The sequence below is a fragment of the Cygnus atratus genome, chromosome 2, assembly GCF_013377495.2.
Source record: "Cygnus atratus isolate AKBS03 ecotype Queensland, Australia chromosome 2, CAtr_DNAZoo_HiC_assembly, whole genome shotgun sequence".
NCBI lineage: Eukaryota > Metazoa > Chordata > Aves > Anseriformes > Anatidae > Cygnus > Cygnus atratus.
In genome coordinates, this window is record NC_066363.1 from 152,555,951 (window position 1) to 152,572,903 (window position 16,953).

The 16,953-nt window shown below is 38.5% G+C and overlaps 1 protein-coding gene across 1 annotated transcript in view; it reads left to right on the forward strand.

Moving 5' to 3' along the window:
* The window catches only part of TG (thyroglobulin), a 155,389-nt gene extending 140,861 nt beyond the window's left edge, over positions 1–14,528 (forward strand). The window contains exons 46-48 of the mRNA XM_035561698.2: positions 8,154–8,294; positions 9,067–9,257; positions 14,176–14,528. Coding sequence (XP_035417591.1) covers positions 8,154–8,294; positions 9,067–9,257; positions 14,176–14,291 — 448 coding nt within the window. The 3' untranslated portion in view covers positions 14,292–14,528. The remainder of the gene's footprint in view (positions 1–8,153; positions 8,295–9,066; positions 9,258–14,175) is intronic.
* Positions 14,529–16,953: the final 2,425 nt, after the last annotated feature.

Sequence of the window (16,953 nt, forward strand, 5' to 3'; positions counted from 1 at the left end):
TAACACAGGCTGGCTTTCTTTTTATTGGAGAAGAACTCAGTCCTCTGGGAGCCATTATTTCGCTGGCAGCTCCAGTGGGAATGTTCACAGCGCTCTGTTTGGCTACTGAGAGGCTGAGATAAGTGACTTTTACAAGGCTCCAAAAAGAGCCGAGCCATGGTATGCCAAACATCTAACCGCACAGAAAGAAGTATTCACAAAAAAAGCTAGCAAGTTTTCTCTTGCTTTGGAGAATGATAGTGACCGAGTCATCTATGATAACATCTTATTTGAATGTAGATGAAATAGTCCTTTTACAATGTAGAGTCACTGGTTTTGAGGCAGTGATTTTGAATTAATGAGAATTTCCTCTTCTATCTAGTCCTATTAAAAATATTTCTTATGCTCCTGTTATTTACCTACCTCACACTCTCCAGGACAGTAATAGTTTACATAGAACTTAGCTATGCATTTCAGTAAAATTTATGTTGTCAGTGGTCTTCCAAGCTAATTTACATTTTGGTACGGAACTTGCTAGTTTACTTTTTCACATAACCCTCTTTAAAAACAAACAAACAAACAAACAAACAATAAAGCCAGTACACTGTCTGAAATGTGTTGTGGGAACACCAGGCAGAAGTTCAGATGCTGTAGGCTAGGCCACTTGCAGGAAGAAATGGACCAAAATGCTTAATATTGCTTAATATTGCTTCATGTTGCTTAATATTGCTGAAATAATGTAGTTTAGGTTGCAAATCCAAGCATTTAAAAACAAATTGCAGAATTCACCTTGTTCATATACCTACAGCCACTACTTATGAAGTGACGCCCTTGTTTTCCATAGGGCCTCGTTTTCACAACTTTCCTGAAAACCTCCCACTAGGGCTGTTGCTGAATATACTCCACGTTTCTTGTTTAAACATTATTGTTGTTCATTCCTAAATGAATCCTTTCTTATTCTACATCCCATTTCTGCCATTTGACCTCCCTTCCTCAATCTTCCTACGGCATTCCCCCCTCCATACAGCATACGTGCATTGCAAGCTGCCCAGCAGCCTCCCTGCAAGCCAGTGCAGCAGCACTGTGGAGGCTAGCAGCTTCACATGGGACAGTGGCTAAAATTTGCAAGAAACCACTAGTAATCTGAAACTAAAAAAAATGAACTGCTTGGCAACATTATTGGTGATGTGCCCTACGGGATTAAAACCAATGATGTACATGGGTATCTTAGAGAAAGATCTGTCAACCATGTCACCAACTCCCAAGGGGCCTTCATATTCACTAGAGTAATTAGTGCTGCCAGTTATCAAGTTCTTCCTTGAAAATTATGACTCTCCTTAGGATGAGGAACAGATACTCTGCAGAGCGACATCAGCTTAGGCTAGAAGGTACGATGTGTGGGTTTGAACCTCTCAGCAGAGGTGAGAATTGAATCAGAGACCCTGCAAACACTCAGCTATTACATTTCTGAATAAAAGAACACAATTACAGCCATCTATTTGTGTCAGTGAATGCAATAACCAATGGTACGTTTTGCACATAGTAGGCATGTATGGGATATTTTGTGGGTACACATACTGGTGAATGTGGCTGGAGGAACACCTCACTAGATATTCTGATCACATAGGCATTTGGTAGAAAAATAATTTCTCAACCTGTTTGATATTGAATCACATCTAGGTTTGCCATAATCTCTGTTTGTATAAATATAAGCATCTACAGCATTATGTCCATGGGGCAACATAAGAGATAAAATAACATTTTTGAGGTCTTAGGTGCCTAAATTCTTTCAAAGATCTCAGTTTACACAGGATATGGGCCTTTTCTTTTTTGTGTGTGTTGCTTATATCATAAAGATGATAATGTTAATAATATCTATTATATCTATAATGACTACTACTAACCACTTCACAGGGGTTTTGGAATGGTTACACTAAAATAATGTAATTACAGCAATGGAAGACTATTTATTGTTAGATAAAATATCCTGACTGTGGAAATGGCCATTTTCTAATTAGGCTACTGCACAGTATAGTGACTCATTTCTACCCTGTCACCTCTCTCCTTCTTTATGTGTGTCACCCCAAATGTGTAACAGAAGACAGGGTTAAAATGCAGAGATGAAAAAGTACTGGTATTTCCTCTTGTTTCACATGGAGCAGTCCCTTAATAATTCACAGCAAGATAAACAAAAGGGAGGGAGAAGTCAGCCAGTAAAGACAGACCCAACTGCAGTGATGCAAAGTAGACAAAAAGTTATTAAACAGCGAGGAACTTTTAGCAGTACAAATCAATTAGCAAAAGCCTGTGTGACAACTGGATGTTTCTAAAATGTACACACACACTCAGACATGCACAGATGCAAGGGCAGGACTAAACATCCCACTCTAGACTGATGTCTATGGCATATGTGGAAAATCACATAAAACCATAAACTGACAGTTGTCGTATAGATAAATTGATCTTGCAGACAGCAAGCTATCCTCTTCCACGTGGTAGCATTCTCCCAAGCTTGGCGTGGCACAGTGTCTGCTTTACTCTTCAGTTCCTGTTTGAATGAAGTGAGATGCGTCGCCAGCTCCTGCATTAATGATCTGTGGCAAAAATATATGTAGACCAGATGCCATTTTGTCACTCTCTTTCTGAGAACACTTAGGCCTTGGAGTAAACACTTACTGTAAACAACGCAGGAGGAATGTGAGCGCTCAGCATTGCCTAGGATTAGTGGGAAGGGCTGGAGTACAGTTTTAGTTACAGTAAAGAAATATGTGATAGAAGAAAGTATGTTTTGAGAGATAATATTATGAACTGTACAAAGATTCGCCTTGTTAACCCTTGAAGAGGTTTCTGGGTGATTTTTGCATGTTACTGATATATGAAGTAGCCCTGTTTTCTGGGCCAGTATAGTTTCCAAGTCACACTGTCGTGCCAGATGTGCTGTCTTAAATTTGATGATGGATAAAATTCAGTGCTCTGCTCACTGAGGAGACCAGATCATCAGCTGCATAGGATGGCAAAGCATCATTATTATCAATGGAGGGGTCTAAACTGAGACTTAAAGAGGCTCTATCTTATTAATATTACCATCATGATTGACACGAAAGCTTTAACAAAACTCTTAAACTGTTGTGCACTGGTCAGATTCCTCCAACATTAATGAGCTGCTGTCTATTTTGAGTCATTTTGGTTAGGGCTATCTTCACCTCCTGACTATGCACTCTTATGTATGTTATTGTGAGCTGTTAAAAGACTGCTCCATGCCAAGGTGAACATAACTGGCTGGATTGCAGTCACACTTTATATGAATCTGTAATTCTGAAGATGAGAACTCCTGACTGACAAAAAAAAAAAAAGGTGTATAAATCCATTAACTATGTGAAGTATTTTCATTTTCTATGTGCTGATATGCTGAACTAATTCTGGCTGCTCTTAATATCACTTTAATCAAAGGAGATCTCTTCCGCTTTCATAATAAACATAACCCGTGCAGATTGCTCTGCAGTCCTTTAATATGACCTCCACGTGTTGTCCACTTGAGGCTCTCCCCATGACTGTGGCTATCAGTCCATGAGTAGCAACACCTCGTAGTATGGAGGACCACTATTGAACAGGGTGCTGTGGAGGCAGACAGAAAGGCACAGATCAGGTCTCAGGGCTTCAAAGGAATTCACCTAACCACAGAGGGCAGGTGAGGCACCAGAGAGGTGGTAACAAGCACAGATGTGATGCCCGTTGCTTCCATGGCTGGGCAGGCAACACATGGCCTTAGGTAGTACACTTGCTGCAACAACAGCTTGTCACTGTTCTCTATAAAGCTGTCCTCCCTCTCATCTCCTAAAAATTGTTTCGCTGTTCTTGTCGGAATTGCCTCTCATCCTTCTGGCTTTATCTGTTGCATTGTGACTGCTGCAGCTATGAAAACACTCGCTAAATCAACCACATCGCGCCATTCTCATGTCTGTAGACAGTGTCTCTGCTGCCGAAGTTTTGAGGTCTAGACAACTTGTTTTTTCTTCCCACAGAGTGGCTTAGTGGCCTTTATCATTCAGCAGATTTTTCAGTACTTGGATCTGATCTTGGAAGTTAGACGTAAATGTACAAAGCACCAAACGCAGAAGCATCAGAAATCAGCTTTACGTTAAGCAAAATTCAGCTCAGACTCAAAAAAGTACAAATCTCTTTTTGGAACTGCATGTGCTGCAATTGGATGGGCTCTTTCCAGAAAATGTAATCTAGCAGATAAATCCAGAGTCTGTATATGTAGAGAAACCTTTGGTGCTCTGGGGGTTCAGATAAACACATCCACTTTTTAAGCAAATTCATCCATTCATTCAGCATACTGTCCCACCACAAAAGACACTCCAGTGTCAGCATGCCTATTGCTAGCTTTTTAATACAGTAATTCCCTGGCAAAATTCTGTAATGTGTTATTTAGGAGTTCTGAGATGATAACAATGCTTCCTTCCTTTATTAAGATCAATGATTTATGTGTATTTTTCTCATTTAGCATGAGATTTCAAGTTCTTAAATTTATTGTCTGCTGCCTCAGTTTTATTTTCTTCCATTGGCACAGCCATAGTGCAAAGTAGAACTTTGCGTGTATTGGGAATAAACCAAGTGGAAAAGACGCAGCAAACTCCAGGATACTTTTGCAAGTCACACGTATCTATAGGACATTTTTGGTACAAAAGGGGATAAACTTGGCAGTTTAATACCACTAGGAATTAAGCTTTTTCCATATGCCCTGATTTTCCTGAAAAGAAGAAAGAAAGAAAAGTGTTCATCTGTTTTTCACATGCTTTCCCCCATTTGTCTGGCAGGACTTTGTAATGTGAGGAGACACAATGAACCGAATGTATCCCCAGAACTGCAGAGTTCACACCAGGCCTTACACTGGCTCATTAGATTTCTATAAATATCTAGCTATCCTTTGATATATATTTTTTCACCCTGCAATCATGTACCATTTCCTTTTTTAAGATGGGTGGTTATATATAATTTATTCTTTAATACTTTTGCTTATCTTCAAAATGAACATTTCAGTCCAGGCAAAATGCGCTGCAGTGTTGGCAGGGTGCTCCTCCTGACATTGTTGAGATGGTATCCGTTAAAAGCTCTGGATACTTGATCTCTATCTGCAAATCTGCTAGTATTAATACAAAGAGAATTTATATGAGCACAACAGCAGGGTCTGATGTTAAATTGTTGTCTATGAACTTCACAGTTTTGGATTTTGCCACCTGTTTGCTGTATACTGGATAACTGACCTGCAGAAGTGAATTCTGAAGTGAAGTAATAATTCTCCTTCAAAGGGAACTCACTTTAGTGTGAACAAAATGGCAGGGCCTGGCTCTCAGCTTCTCCATGGTTTATCTTACCAGTCTGCCATAGGGCTACATCAGAACTGTGAATCTGTTTCTAAAAATTATGACATCCCTTTATATACATATATACATATATATATATACACAGAAGATTTGAAGCAATACCTTTGCATTAAGTACTAGTTCCATGAAGTCACCAAAGCCAAGACTAAATCCTTACATGTAATTACATTCACTGTTCTTATTAAAGAGACCTGTTGCTTGAAAAGTGACTTTTTTAGTTGACATTAGTTTTTCTTCCTTAAAAACGGTTTAAGAATCCCTTTTTCCATTGTCTTTGCAGTCCTTCCCTTTACCAAACTGTCCTCTACCAGTCATTGGGCTCTGCATTTCCCCATTTAGAGCTGATGCCGATGAGTCAACTACGTGGCACCCTGGAGTATTGGGAGTGCAGTTTGGAGCAGCTCAGGAAAGAACAGCTTCCATGCAGAGCTAGCAGGGTACCACAGCTAAGCTAGACATGCTTATCTGTCACTTTTCTCTTTCTCCCACTCCAACAAAAACACCGTCACTACCTGGTGCTACCTTGAGATCTCTCTGTCTGCTCAGAAATCCTAGATGCTACCCAGAATACTTGTTTGGGTTATTCTGGCCACTTTGCACTCCTCTCTGGTACTAATAGATGATGATCAGAAAAGTTCCCGTGATATTTTCCGTCTAGCTGCTGTTTAGATCTTTCACAGCTGTCTTAACTCTGTTGCTGATCTGTGCATGCATACATGTGCCTCTTTCCACTCTTAGGCTTCTGTTTTCTTTCTCATTCTCTTACTACTGATACTGGACAGGATATGGTACCACCAACCAGGTACATTGAAAGCAGCCCATCAAACTGTGGAGTTCTGTACCACTTTGTGCTCTGTATCAAACCCACTACAGTTGTACAAATAATTTTATTCCTATTAAGATCTCAGTACAGGAGTTTACAGAATTTTAATCTGTGCCATAACTTTATAAGATTTTACCTCTAGAAACACCTGAGAACACCTCTAGAAACTCTGAGAACACAGATGCATTTGGGTGGACACCCTCACTCACAGCTCGTTTTAGATTTAGAGATAAAGTCACCCTTGATATGACTTCCTTAAATGGGTAGGTTTGTCCCTTCATTCCATCTATCTTAACTAGTTTCATGTCATCTTTCTATTCAAAAGTGACTGTTTATTGAAAAGATAATAGCTCCTTTAAGTACATAATACCTTTGCTGCAATGCTGATGTTAAATATTGCTGTAATATATTGGGCCAAGCAAATTATTTTTAAAGAAAAATTATTAAACTATGATCTTGCTTAATCCTTCTATAAACATTTGGGGAAGAAAAATATGCTTTAATCTTGTTTCAGTTCTGCATTTTTTTGGTGAATAATCTGTGAATAATTCACTTTCCAGATGCAAAGTGTTACTGAGGTATTATGATAAGACTAAGGAAAATACTACCAAAGATGTATTTCATTTAGAGGGTTGTGTGTTTGTTTTTCAAAATAGAGGCTTTGAGGAAAGGGTAGTCCCACCACACATAATGTGAAGGAGTCATCTTGGTTCCAGTCCACCTGACCACGATGGCTTGAAATACAAGGCTTGTTCTGTGAGAGGCACTATCTGGGTCATATCAGTGCTGCTGCATTTCACATCCAAAGATAAAATAGTTTCAGTTGTGCCACCTTTCAACAACAACCTCTGCAGCCACTGCAGATGAAATCCTTTTGAGTGGATCTGGGATTTGTTTGTCTCTGCCTCACAGACATCTGTTCCTTCTCCCAGGTCCCCTGGCCCTGCCTGCCTTCATGTAGCATTTAACCAAGTAAATTGGATCTTTGTTTAATTGCATGATACTGAAAACACAATTGGACTCCAGACCACAAATATCTTGCTCTAAGTTGTGGTGCAAAGCTATATGTTGAGCATAATGTAGTTTTAATTTTATTAACAGAAGTTGTCTGCTCTTTTTCTGCAGGACTCCAGTATATTGAGTTGCGTAACCTTTGCTACTATGTCCTGCAAAGGTTGTTGTCTTGCTTGGCCAGTCTTGTATTTGAATTGTTAAAATATTACTTATTATTTGTGTTAATCATTAGCTGGAAGTAAACAACAATGGTTCTTTCTTAAATCTGGACTAGGCGATTATTTCAAGCTGGTTTGACTTGACTGCCATACAAAACTTGGAAAGAACAGACTGCGTGAACCAAAACCACCCACCCAACCACCACAGAAATTAGATTAAAAGTACCTCTAAGAGAAATCTTCATAAACATCTCCTATTACGTCTTTCCTTATCCAAAGACTTGGGGCAGAATCCTGGCCCCAATGAAATCAATGGAAAAACTCCAATTGCCATTAAGAAGGGCCAAGATTTTATTCCAAGTTTGTGAAATAAACCATAATTAACCTTCCATCATGGCTGCCAGATTCCATGTCACCATTTACTTCTGCTTTTTGAATTTAATTTTAGTGAAAATCTGTATAACCAAGTACAACCAAAATCTGAATAACTAAGTGACTTTTTTGCTCTATCACTTTCTCTTACATGCCTAGTTAATTCAGCAAAGGTGCCCTGCTGTCCAAAATTTCCTCTTATAACATATGCTAAAGACCCTTTACAGCAAATTCTCCATGTTATTGATTGCTCTTCTTTTATGTTCTGATTTGAAGAAGCCCCACAGCTCTGAACATTGTAATTAATGGTTATTAATTATTTTAAACTTTGCTTTATTCCTTGAATTAAATTAGCTCTGTTTCTCCCCCAAATACATAAATGATGGTTTTAATAATCTTTATATAAATATATTTTTTTAGTTCAGGTCTGGAGCTCTTGCTTGATGTTCAGTATGCATTTGGACTGCCATTCTACCCAAAGTATGACGAACGATTTACTCTGGATGAAAAGCGCCTTTCCTTGCAAATTATGCAGTATATCTCCAATTTTGTAAACTCTGGGTAAGTATGTGACATTTAAGAGTTGCTATGGTTGGGGAGGGGGAAAGGAGTAGAGAGAATATAGGTCAGTTCCTGCCCTTATTCAGGTAGTCTCCATTTCCTCTGGCAATTTGTACTCCAACTGAGGAGTCTTTGGTCAACAGTGTTGGAAAGTCATGGCCAAGATGTCAAGCAGATACTGAAGATAAGTAGTAGGTTTTGTAGCTAGAAGTAATAGGAAATTTATTTCCATGGAGCACATGCAAATTCTGTTAAAATGTATGAGGGTCACAAAGGCCTCAATGTTGTTTCCAGAGCCTAGTTCTAGGACCCCAATTCTGAAGTATCTGGGCTGAGAGTTCCCTTATTCCCAAAAGAAGGAGGAAAGCACATGAAGACACAGTGACCACTTTGCCAACTGCCCTGAGAGTAACCCTCAGCTTTACTGAGTAGTGGCCATACTTGAGAGTAAGCAGTATCTCTGGAAAGCTACTGTGGGAACTACAACTTTACATGCTCTTTGGATGACCTTGGGATGCTCTGTGACCAAGGGCTGTTGAAGGTGCTGATGATCCTGTGTCTATATAGGCTCTGTGTACCTTAGGAAGTGAACCAGACTTAACAAAAGGCTGTCAGATGAGACACCGTGAACAATTCACCAGTCAGGGCTGAATTTGAAGCCTGTTGGTTTTTCCAGAGACTGGATACACATTTCCTTGACCCAGCTGATCTCCTTCTGCCTTCTACTGTTCACATCATTGTTTTCTAATAGTCATTTCTCCCCTTCCCTTAGAAATCCAAACTACCCTCACAGTTTCTCGAGAAGAATGTCAGGGTTGATGCCACCCTGGCCAATGTTTCTGCCAAATGATGATGGTGATAACTACAAAGAATTCACCGCTTCCTTGCCAACTCTTAAAGGATTAAAAAAAGAGGACTGTTCTTTTTGGTCTGATTATATCAGAAGACTGAAAGAATCCACAGGTGAGCAAAGTGTTTTCCATCATTAAATAAAGATAGATTATTTGTTTAGTGTTTTCTTTTGTCTGTATTCCCATTAACACTATAGTTATGTCAGCGTGAAAAAGACTTCATAGATGAAACATCTTACACTGTCCAGGGTATATGTATGGGACTATACTAACATGGAAAGCATGCAATATTGAACATATTTCTTTCACAGTAGTTAGTCTGTAATAAAGTTTCATTGTCCTGGAGTTAGAGCTAGAGAAGTCTTCCTGCAGTGATTAAAATGATGAAGCCATACCTTCTTATAGTTTGCTCCCTATTTGCAGTCATAATATAGACTTTGCCTAAACTAGAGGACAGGCCTCTTTTGTCCACTAGAAGCAGGTAACACAAGAGTGGTGAGATTTAGATAACTGAGAAGGAGCACAATAACTTCTATACACTGCAAAGTTGTAACTGAGGCTTTAGATATGTCTTAATATGGATTCTGCATGTCTTGATTTCACACTAGATAAGTTCCTTTGGATTTTTTTTTATAGTTGTGCTGGTTACACCCCTCGTAGTTCTCCTTTGTATCCATAAAATTCCATGCAGCTGTGAGATTTCTTCCTCCATTTTTTTTTTTATTTCTCAGAACAGTAGGACTCAGTTGAGATTTCAGTCTGCTGCCCTGTACTGAACTCTCAATTTATTTTGGTAACTAAACTTCTCTTCATGACTGTGTGGGTCGTTAATAAATTTGGATAGCCTCAGGAAAAGCAAACAAAACTATCCCTTTTTGGCAGGCTCAGATTTGTTGAGCTGTTCTTGAAGGTCTGCAAGCTTACAAGTGTTTTTATGTCCTAAGGACTCATCTTCATAGTGAACACAGTCCAGATCCTTTCTGATTTGGGAGGGCAGTTGCATTTTGGTGAACAAAATGTTCTCTCCAAGACAATGAGCTGCCCAGGCTATCTCTGAATCATCTCAAATGGACTGAGAATGATGTTTAAGTGACATAAAACTATAATGCCTCAGAACCATCAAATTAGTGCTTCCTAAACAAACACAAAGAATAAATGTTCTTTTTCAAGGGACAGCCTAAATCATCACTTGTGGTCTTTCTTCAAAAGTGAACTAAACTTTTTACTGCAGGCCTTTTCATCAGTTTCTTGGTATCCTTCAGTGTCTTTCAAATTCAGAGGGGCCATTTTGATCTCTCCAATGGCTTTCTCCTGGTCAAGATATTCCTAGGCTGTAAACCTTCACTCTGATTATTCAGTGTTAAACAAGGTTGAAATCTTGTTCTGATGCTCGCAGTAGAGCTTCTAGATATTTTGGGACTTAATTTTCCAGCATTCTGCTTGTGCAATGCTAGTCCAAGTTGAAGTCCCTGAGCACCACGGACAGAGGCTACTCTCAAGCCCTTACAGGAAATCCCCCCAAAGGTGGGAAAATATCTACCAGGGAAGATTGTTTTTGAGATCTAGAAGGTTTAAAACTGTCCAAACTGGCATGAGAACACAAAGACATTTGCGTATGGGTCAGTCCAAAGCTCTGTCTGGCTCAATATCCTGCCTTCATCAGTGACCAAAGCCAAATACTTAAATATTGAAAGATGGAGAGAAAAAAAGCACACTGAAAGAGCTCACAAAAATGAGTCAAATTTTGGAAAACAACACATACAGTGTGAGATTTATGTACTCCATATTATCAAGGAGAAGGTTTAGAAAGTACATGTCAACATGTTATCCTGCAAGCAGAAGTGAGTACGCCCTGCCTGCTCTTCAAGCCAGTGTTTGCTTGGCCTCAGCACCATGGTAATGCAGCTACAACAGTTCACTTCTATTAAATTCCATCTCATAGCAACGTTGGCTTGTCACTTTGCTTCTATGGTCATCTTCAATCTTATCTTGCCCTGGAATACTGAAACTTCTCCTATGAGTTCTACTTAAACAGGCATCTCATCAAGTCCATTTCAGCTCAAGACCTCAGTACAAGATGGGGACTTAAAGAAACTCCTGATGTGGGCATCTGGGTAATACTTCAAGCCCAATTCCCTATTAAAAAACAACTCCTAATGTCCATCAGTTCAGCTAGCAGAATTGTATGAACTTCGGATGCTGATTGCTGAATGCCCTCAACTTCTTTTTGAGAGGAGGTTGTGCTGAAATTCATGTCAAAGGTGTGTCAGCCCATCAGTATGCAAGTATGGGATCACTTGCATTGATCCTATAAATCACATTCAGCAGGAATGGACAAATGGGATTGTAAAATGTGTCCAAGTTAGTTCAGTCAGGAGAAATAAGGTCTTCAGATTTTTATTATTATAATTATTTTAAATCACTATGCATCATTTTCCTGTACAAGGGGTAGCTTGCTCTACCTCCCTTCAGAGCTGAGGAACTGCATTCTGTCTTTACATGAGTGCTCCAGACTTTCTGTTCCTGGAGTGCTGCCAAGCCATCATATGGGACCCTTGCTTTACGTTGGATGATAGATTAGAGACAGCAATGCTGCAAACCATTTTTGGCTGATGCACCTGGCACCTGGCACTCTGTCCTGAAGGGGGACTACTTGGCAGTCAGATACTATGAGACCAAATCTAACAAATACTTACTGGAAAAATGAGCAGTTTCCTGCCCTTCAATAATTATAAATCTCTGTGATAGTGTTTTGGGCTGCATGATACACTCTCCAGTCTGACCACTCAGACGCAGTTGTTGTAGGCTGCAATTTGTGGTCTCACACCAAATAGATGATGTCCACAAGCATGGCAGCATGAGGCACTGCTGATAAAACAAGCAAGGTTTCACATCCAAGTGCAAAGCTGTAGAGAGTCTGTTCTGATACAGTCTCAACCGTGATGATTCCTGTTTTTTCCATTTCAACACTTCCTTCAAATCAATATATTTCTAGCTTCATATATTGCCTGTAATTTATAAGCAAAAAAAAAAAAAAAAAGTAATATATTTCAGTAAAATGGAGATGAACTGGATGAGATGGTGGCCATAAAATATAACTGCAACTGATGTTTCAAAAACTTGATCCTTTATTTACTACCATGTGAAATGCCTTGACTTAAAAATGACAAATTAGGGATGACTAAAGGCTAAAAGCACCATATCTTAGTCCCTAGGTATCAGTCCAATAGAAAAGTGAGCTACACCCAAACTCCTAAATTCAGGTATCTGGACTAAAACATCTATTATTTAGAATCTCTTGTACAGACGACATTACATGGTTTTTAGGTTATTCACTGCTAGATCTAGATTCTGTTGTATATATATATCCAGCTAACCTGTTACCTGTAATTTTCTTTCCATTATGTAAAAATATTGTTCAAGGTTAAGTAGGTGTTTCATTATGCAATCAGACTGTAATATTTAATGATGGAATGTGTCATTTATTCCTGGCTTATAATTGAAATAGATGTTGTTGTAATTGAAGGTAATTTACCAAAAGTAATTTCAAAAATGCAATGATTCTTCATTGTATTTCCTGGCAGTGACTTTACAAGTTATGGGGAAAAGTTTGAATCTGTTTCATTGCAGATGTTTTATAAATCTGTTGAAATTTTGTCTGAAACCAGTTTGCAAATTTGGCAATTTGGGGGGCAGTTCACCTGGAGAATTATGAAAGCGATAGTGCTTGAAAAGGTTTGGATTTAGTAAGTGGAGTTCCCATGGTTGCATTTCAGCATGAATCCAAAGACATGATTTATATTCTAAATCACGATGGTTTCCATGGGGATGATCAAAACCAAAAACAAGAAGAGTGGCCATTGTGGAAAAAAGCTGTGGATGTCTTTTTCCAGGGAATGTGTTAACAACTTGAAATTCAGTTAAAAACAGGAACTCCAGAGTGTTTATGGATACTCAGACAGTATGTCTGAATGCAAAAATTCCCCTTGCATAGTGTGGTGGACTGCACTGCATAACAGTGAGTCACTTTACAAGGGGCCTTTCACTGCATCCCAAACAGGTTAGCTGGGATCCAATCCATATCCCTTACTCATCTAACTAGTATCTAAGTAGAACGAGTCCTCCTAAAATAAGTGCCTGTGTAAGCAGTGATGTCACTGTGGAGAAGGAGATACCTTTAATGCCTCCGAAGTGAAATCTTGTCTGCCTGATGCATGTGCCTAAATGTAGACATCTGTGTCTAAATTACCCAGACTTGACCCCACCTGTACATTTAGAAAAATCAAAGGTTAACAAAATTGAAGACTTCTCCATTAACTCTAAGACACTATGTTTAGCCATGCAAGAGTCCAAACAAAGCAACAGTATTCATAGTTCAGACTTCAGTCAAGACCGAATCAGGAATGTTGTGGTTAGCATTCATCTTTTACTCATTTTATTCACACCTTCTTTTTGGAAATCTCTTCTAGAAAACAGATTCCTTTAGTCTGAGGGACATCTGTGCAGCACTGAGAGCACTCTGGCTAGGTTACATTAAATAAACACCATCAGTACACTTTCTTGGCACAGTTTGGTCTTGTAGAGGCAACAGCACTTCTGAAATAGGGTGGAAGACTAAAATCACAGAACGCAAAGAGTAAGGAAGAAGAGGTCTATTAGAGATGAGTTCTTGGGGCTTTATGCGTTCCAGACAGACAAAAAAAAATGCTCCCCAAAATTTCTGCCTGGTGAGGAAGTATCAGATCAAACAAAAAGAAGAGAACAAGTCTTGCACAGGTGTAGTGCAAACTATCTTCAGTGGCAGTTATTTAAAGCATGCTGGAAGCATGATAATTAATTACCATTAGTTGATCTGTCTTTACCCTAAAGCATTTTGCAAGTGGACTGCAACTGAGAAAAATAGCTTCCTGAGCATTTACAGCTGTATAAAAAGGCTCTTATTAAAGTGCCATTAATAACGCATATACCTTCTAGCTTGCTGCATAAAAGATGCTACATATATTTTAATCTTAATTATATTGTCTTTGCAGGAAGTGCAAGTAATGGAGAACAATCTGCAGAAAACAGCTCTAGTGAAGCCCCTAGTGAAGGAGTTACCTCCCAGGAGAGCCAGCCAGTGGGAGACAAGGTGGCTTACAGCAGATAGAATGTTACTGTCCTATTGGATGGGTTTGCCATGTAATTGTACATCCATACAACTGTGTCATACCAGATAAACAAACTTCTTCCTTTAGTTAACGCTCTGAACAAATAAAGTAGACCTTTCAAGAAAGTAGTCTTTCAAGAAAACTTTTGAATATGGCACAATGGATATTATTTTAGGTCAAAAGAAACTGAAATTTGCAAAGTGGAATATCAATAAAAACTTCAAAAATTAAGTGAATGTTCTTGGACTCTATTTCTTGCCAACACACAAACGCCTATACATTATAGTACCACCAGCCAGAAAAGGATGAACTTTGAAACGCTGAGAAGTCCCTCAGTTGATAAGGATTGAATTTGCTCATATCTGTGTCATATCTGACTTGTTCCATTTTTCTTACCTTATCACAAGCCGCAGGTAGGAGTGGGACCATGGTTTGGCATTCTGGAGAAAATTAAAAAGCTTCAGAATAGGGAGGGGTTGGTCCAGGAAGAAGGTTTTAAGAGGGACTTGAGAGAGTAAATTAAGTGTATTCATATGAAATCAGGCACATGCACATGCTATATTCAGCTCACGAACACTTGTGGAAATATGTGTAAGACCATTTGGGTAAAACACAGCACACAACAGAGATAAGGCAAAGCTTCAACTAAAGTTTAGAATATCCTGTCCTTGGAACATTTATCTTTCGTAAAGGGAATGTGAGATACAGAATAGTTTTGGAAGTGAAAGGAAAAGCATATTGATGGGTATCTCTAAAAGCTCTGAAGGTAGTTTGGGTTAGGTTGTTAATCCATTGCTGGGATCATTTGGCAACAGATAATCCTTAATTGGCAGTATATCACACACTTGTTCATGATACGTGAGAAGAAATGAAGTTATGTCTGCCCTAAATCTAAGAGCAAAATTCCCATTGATTTCAGTAGGACACAAATTTCTTTTGCAGTGTTGAAAGGATTTAATAAAACAACTCATAAAGTTTTGTTTGGTGCTTGGGACCTTTGCCAGTGCATGAACTGTTAACTGCTGTCTGCCATGAACAAGGTTTCCAAGGATTTTACCTAGTTAGAAGAAAAACTGTATAACACTCATAGTTCTTATACTTGCACCCTGTTCAATAAACAATAAAAAGAACAGAAGAATCAAGAAGCTTGCTAACTTGTTAAGTACAAAAAAGTAAAGATGTGGCAATTAAACTATGTTGCCTGTTGTTATCTTTTTATATGATAGCTAACTGGCAAGGAAAAAATAAAAGATTTAAGGCCTTTTAAAAAAACCCAGATCTTAATCATCTAGCTCAACAGAGCATGCTTTCTTTCCAGTAACTATAGATGCTGCAGTTGTGATTCCTTGGCCAAGGCTGGTTTACTTTTTCCTCTTTTGTGGCTGCTCCTGGAAATGGATGCCTGACAGATTCTATTTAAAACTTACCATACCTTGCCAAAACCTCTTATATTAATAACAGGTATGAATTTGCATGCATTCAAATATGCAGTCATGCACACGTCTCCAGCTTCGGGAAGACCCAGAGCTGAGTTTCAGTTTTTCATATTTATTTAACAATAGCATGGGTTAAAGAACTGTGGGTCTCTCCAGTGGTCTTAACTAATTTCTACAGCACCAGCATCCCTTGGTTTAACCCTAACAGTTCTGTAAATATTTACTGATATACATATCATGTTTATTGATATATATATATATTTAATCTTCAGTAAATATGAAAATTTCTTTTTCATCCATTACACAGATGCATTATAACTCATCTAAAAGTATTCTGGGTCACTGTTTGCTCTCTATAATGCCCCTCCTGTCTTTCATTCCAGATGCTGAGGCAACTTCTCCCATCTAATGTTCTTTGTTCCTGCACTGTACTGTCCCCTAAAATCAAATTCTACAGAACACCAGCCAAATCCCTGTGAATTAGTGACATTAAATGGGGTATTGTTTGTGGAGAATGGGATTGGCATTGCTGTATGCCTGGCTGTTTTGTTACACTGAGTCAAGTAAGCACTTTGGGGAAAAATGGGCCATCAGACGAACAGTTTTGATCAATCAACCCAAAAATCCCACAGCTACTGTTAAAGAGACATTGAAAGGCTATTGTATGGACATTGGGGTACTAAATATAATAAATAATTCAAATCTCCATGAACCGTAAGCATATATATATATATATATAATTTTTTTTTAATGTAAGTGGATATTTGCAAATATAATTGTAAATGAATAAGTGAGTTTTTTGTTATTTATTTATTTTTCCTCTCTGTGTATAACAACTTTGGTAGCATCATTCCAAACAAGACAGTTTTGCAAAAAGTAATTAATTTCAGTTCTAAACCATCAAATCCTAAATAAAAATAAAAATAAAAAATAAATTTAATAACTGTAACAGGAAATGCTCAACTAAACATTAGGGTCCTTTTCATAATTCTGTGAGCTCACTGTCTTCTGCACCAGAATATCTTAAAGCATAATATACACAAAACTGAATACCATTGAGAACTAACTATTAAACTCAGCAACCCCAGTATTAATCTGCTGCCCTGGAGCTGGTAAACAGAGGACAGATTTAAAATACTTCATTACTGACTCATGTTTGTAAAAAAACAAACATATAATCTTTCCTCACTCACTCCAGCCTGAGCATGGATATGCCTCTGGAATT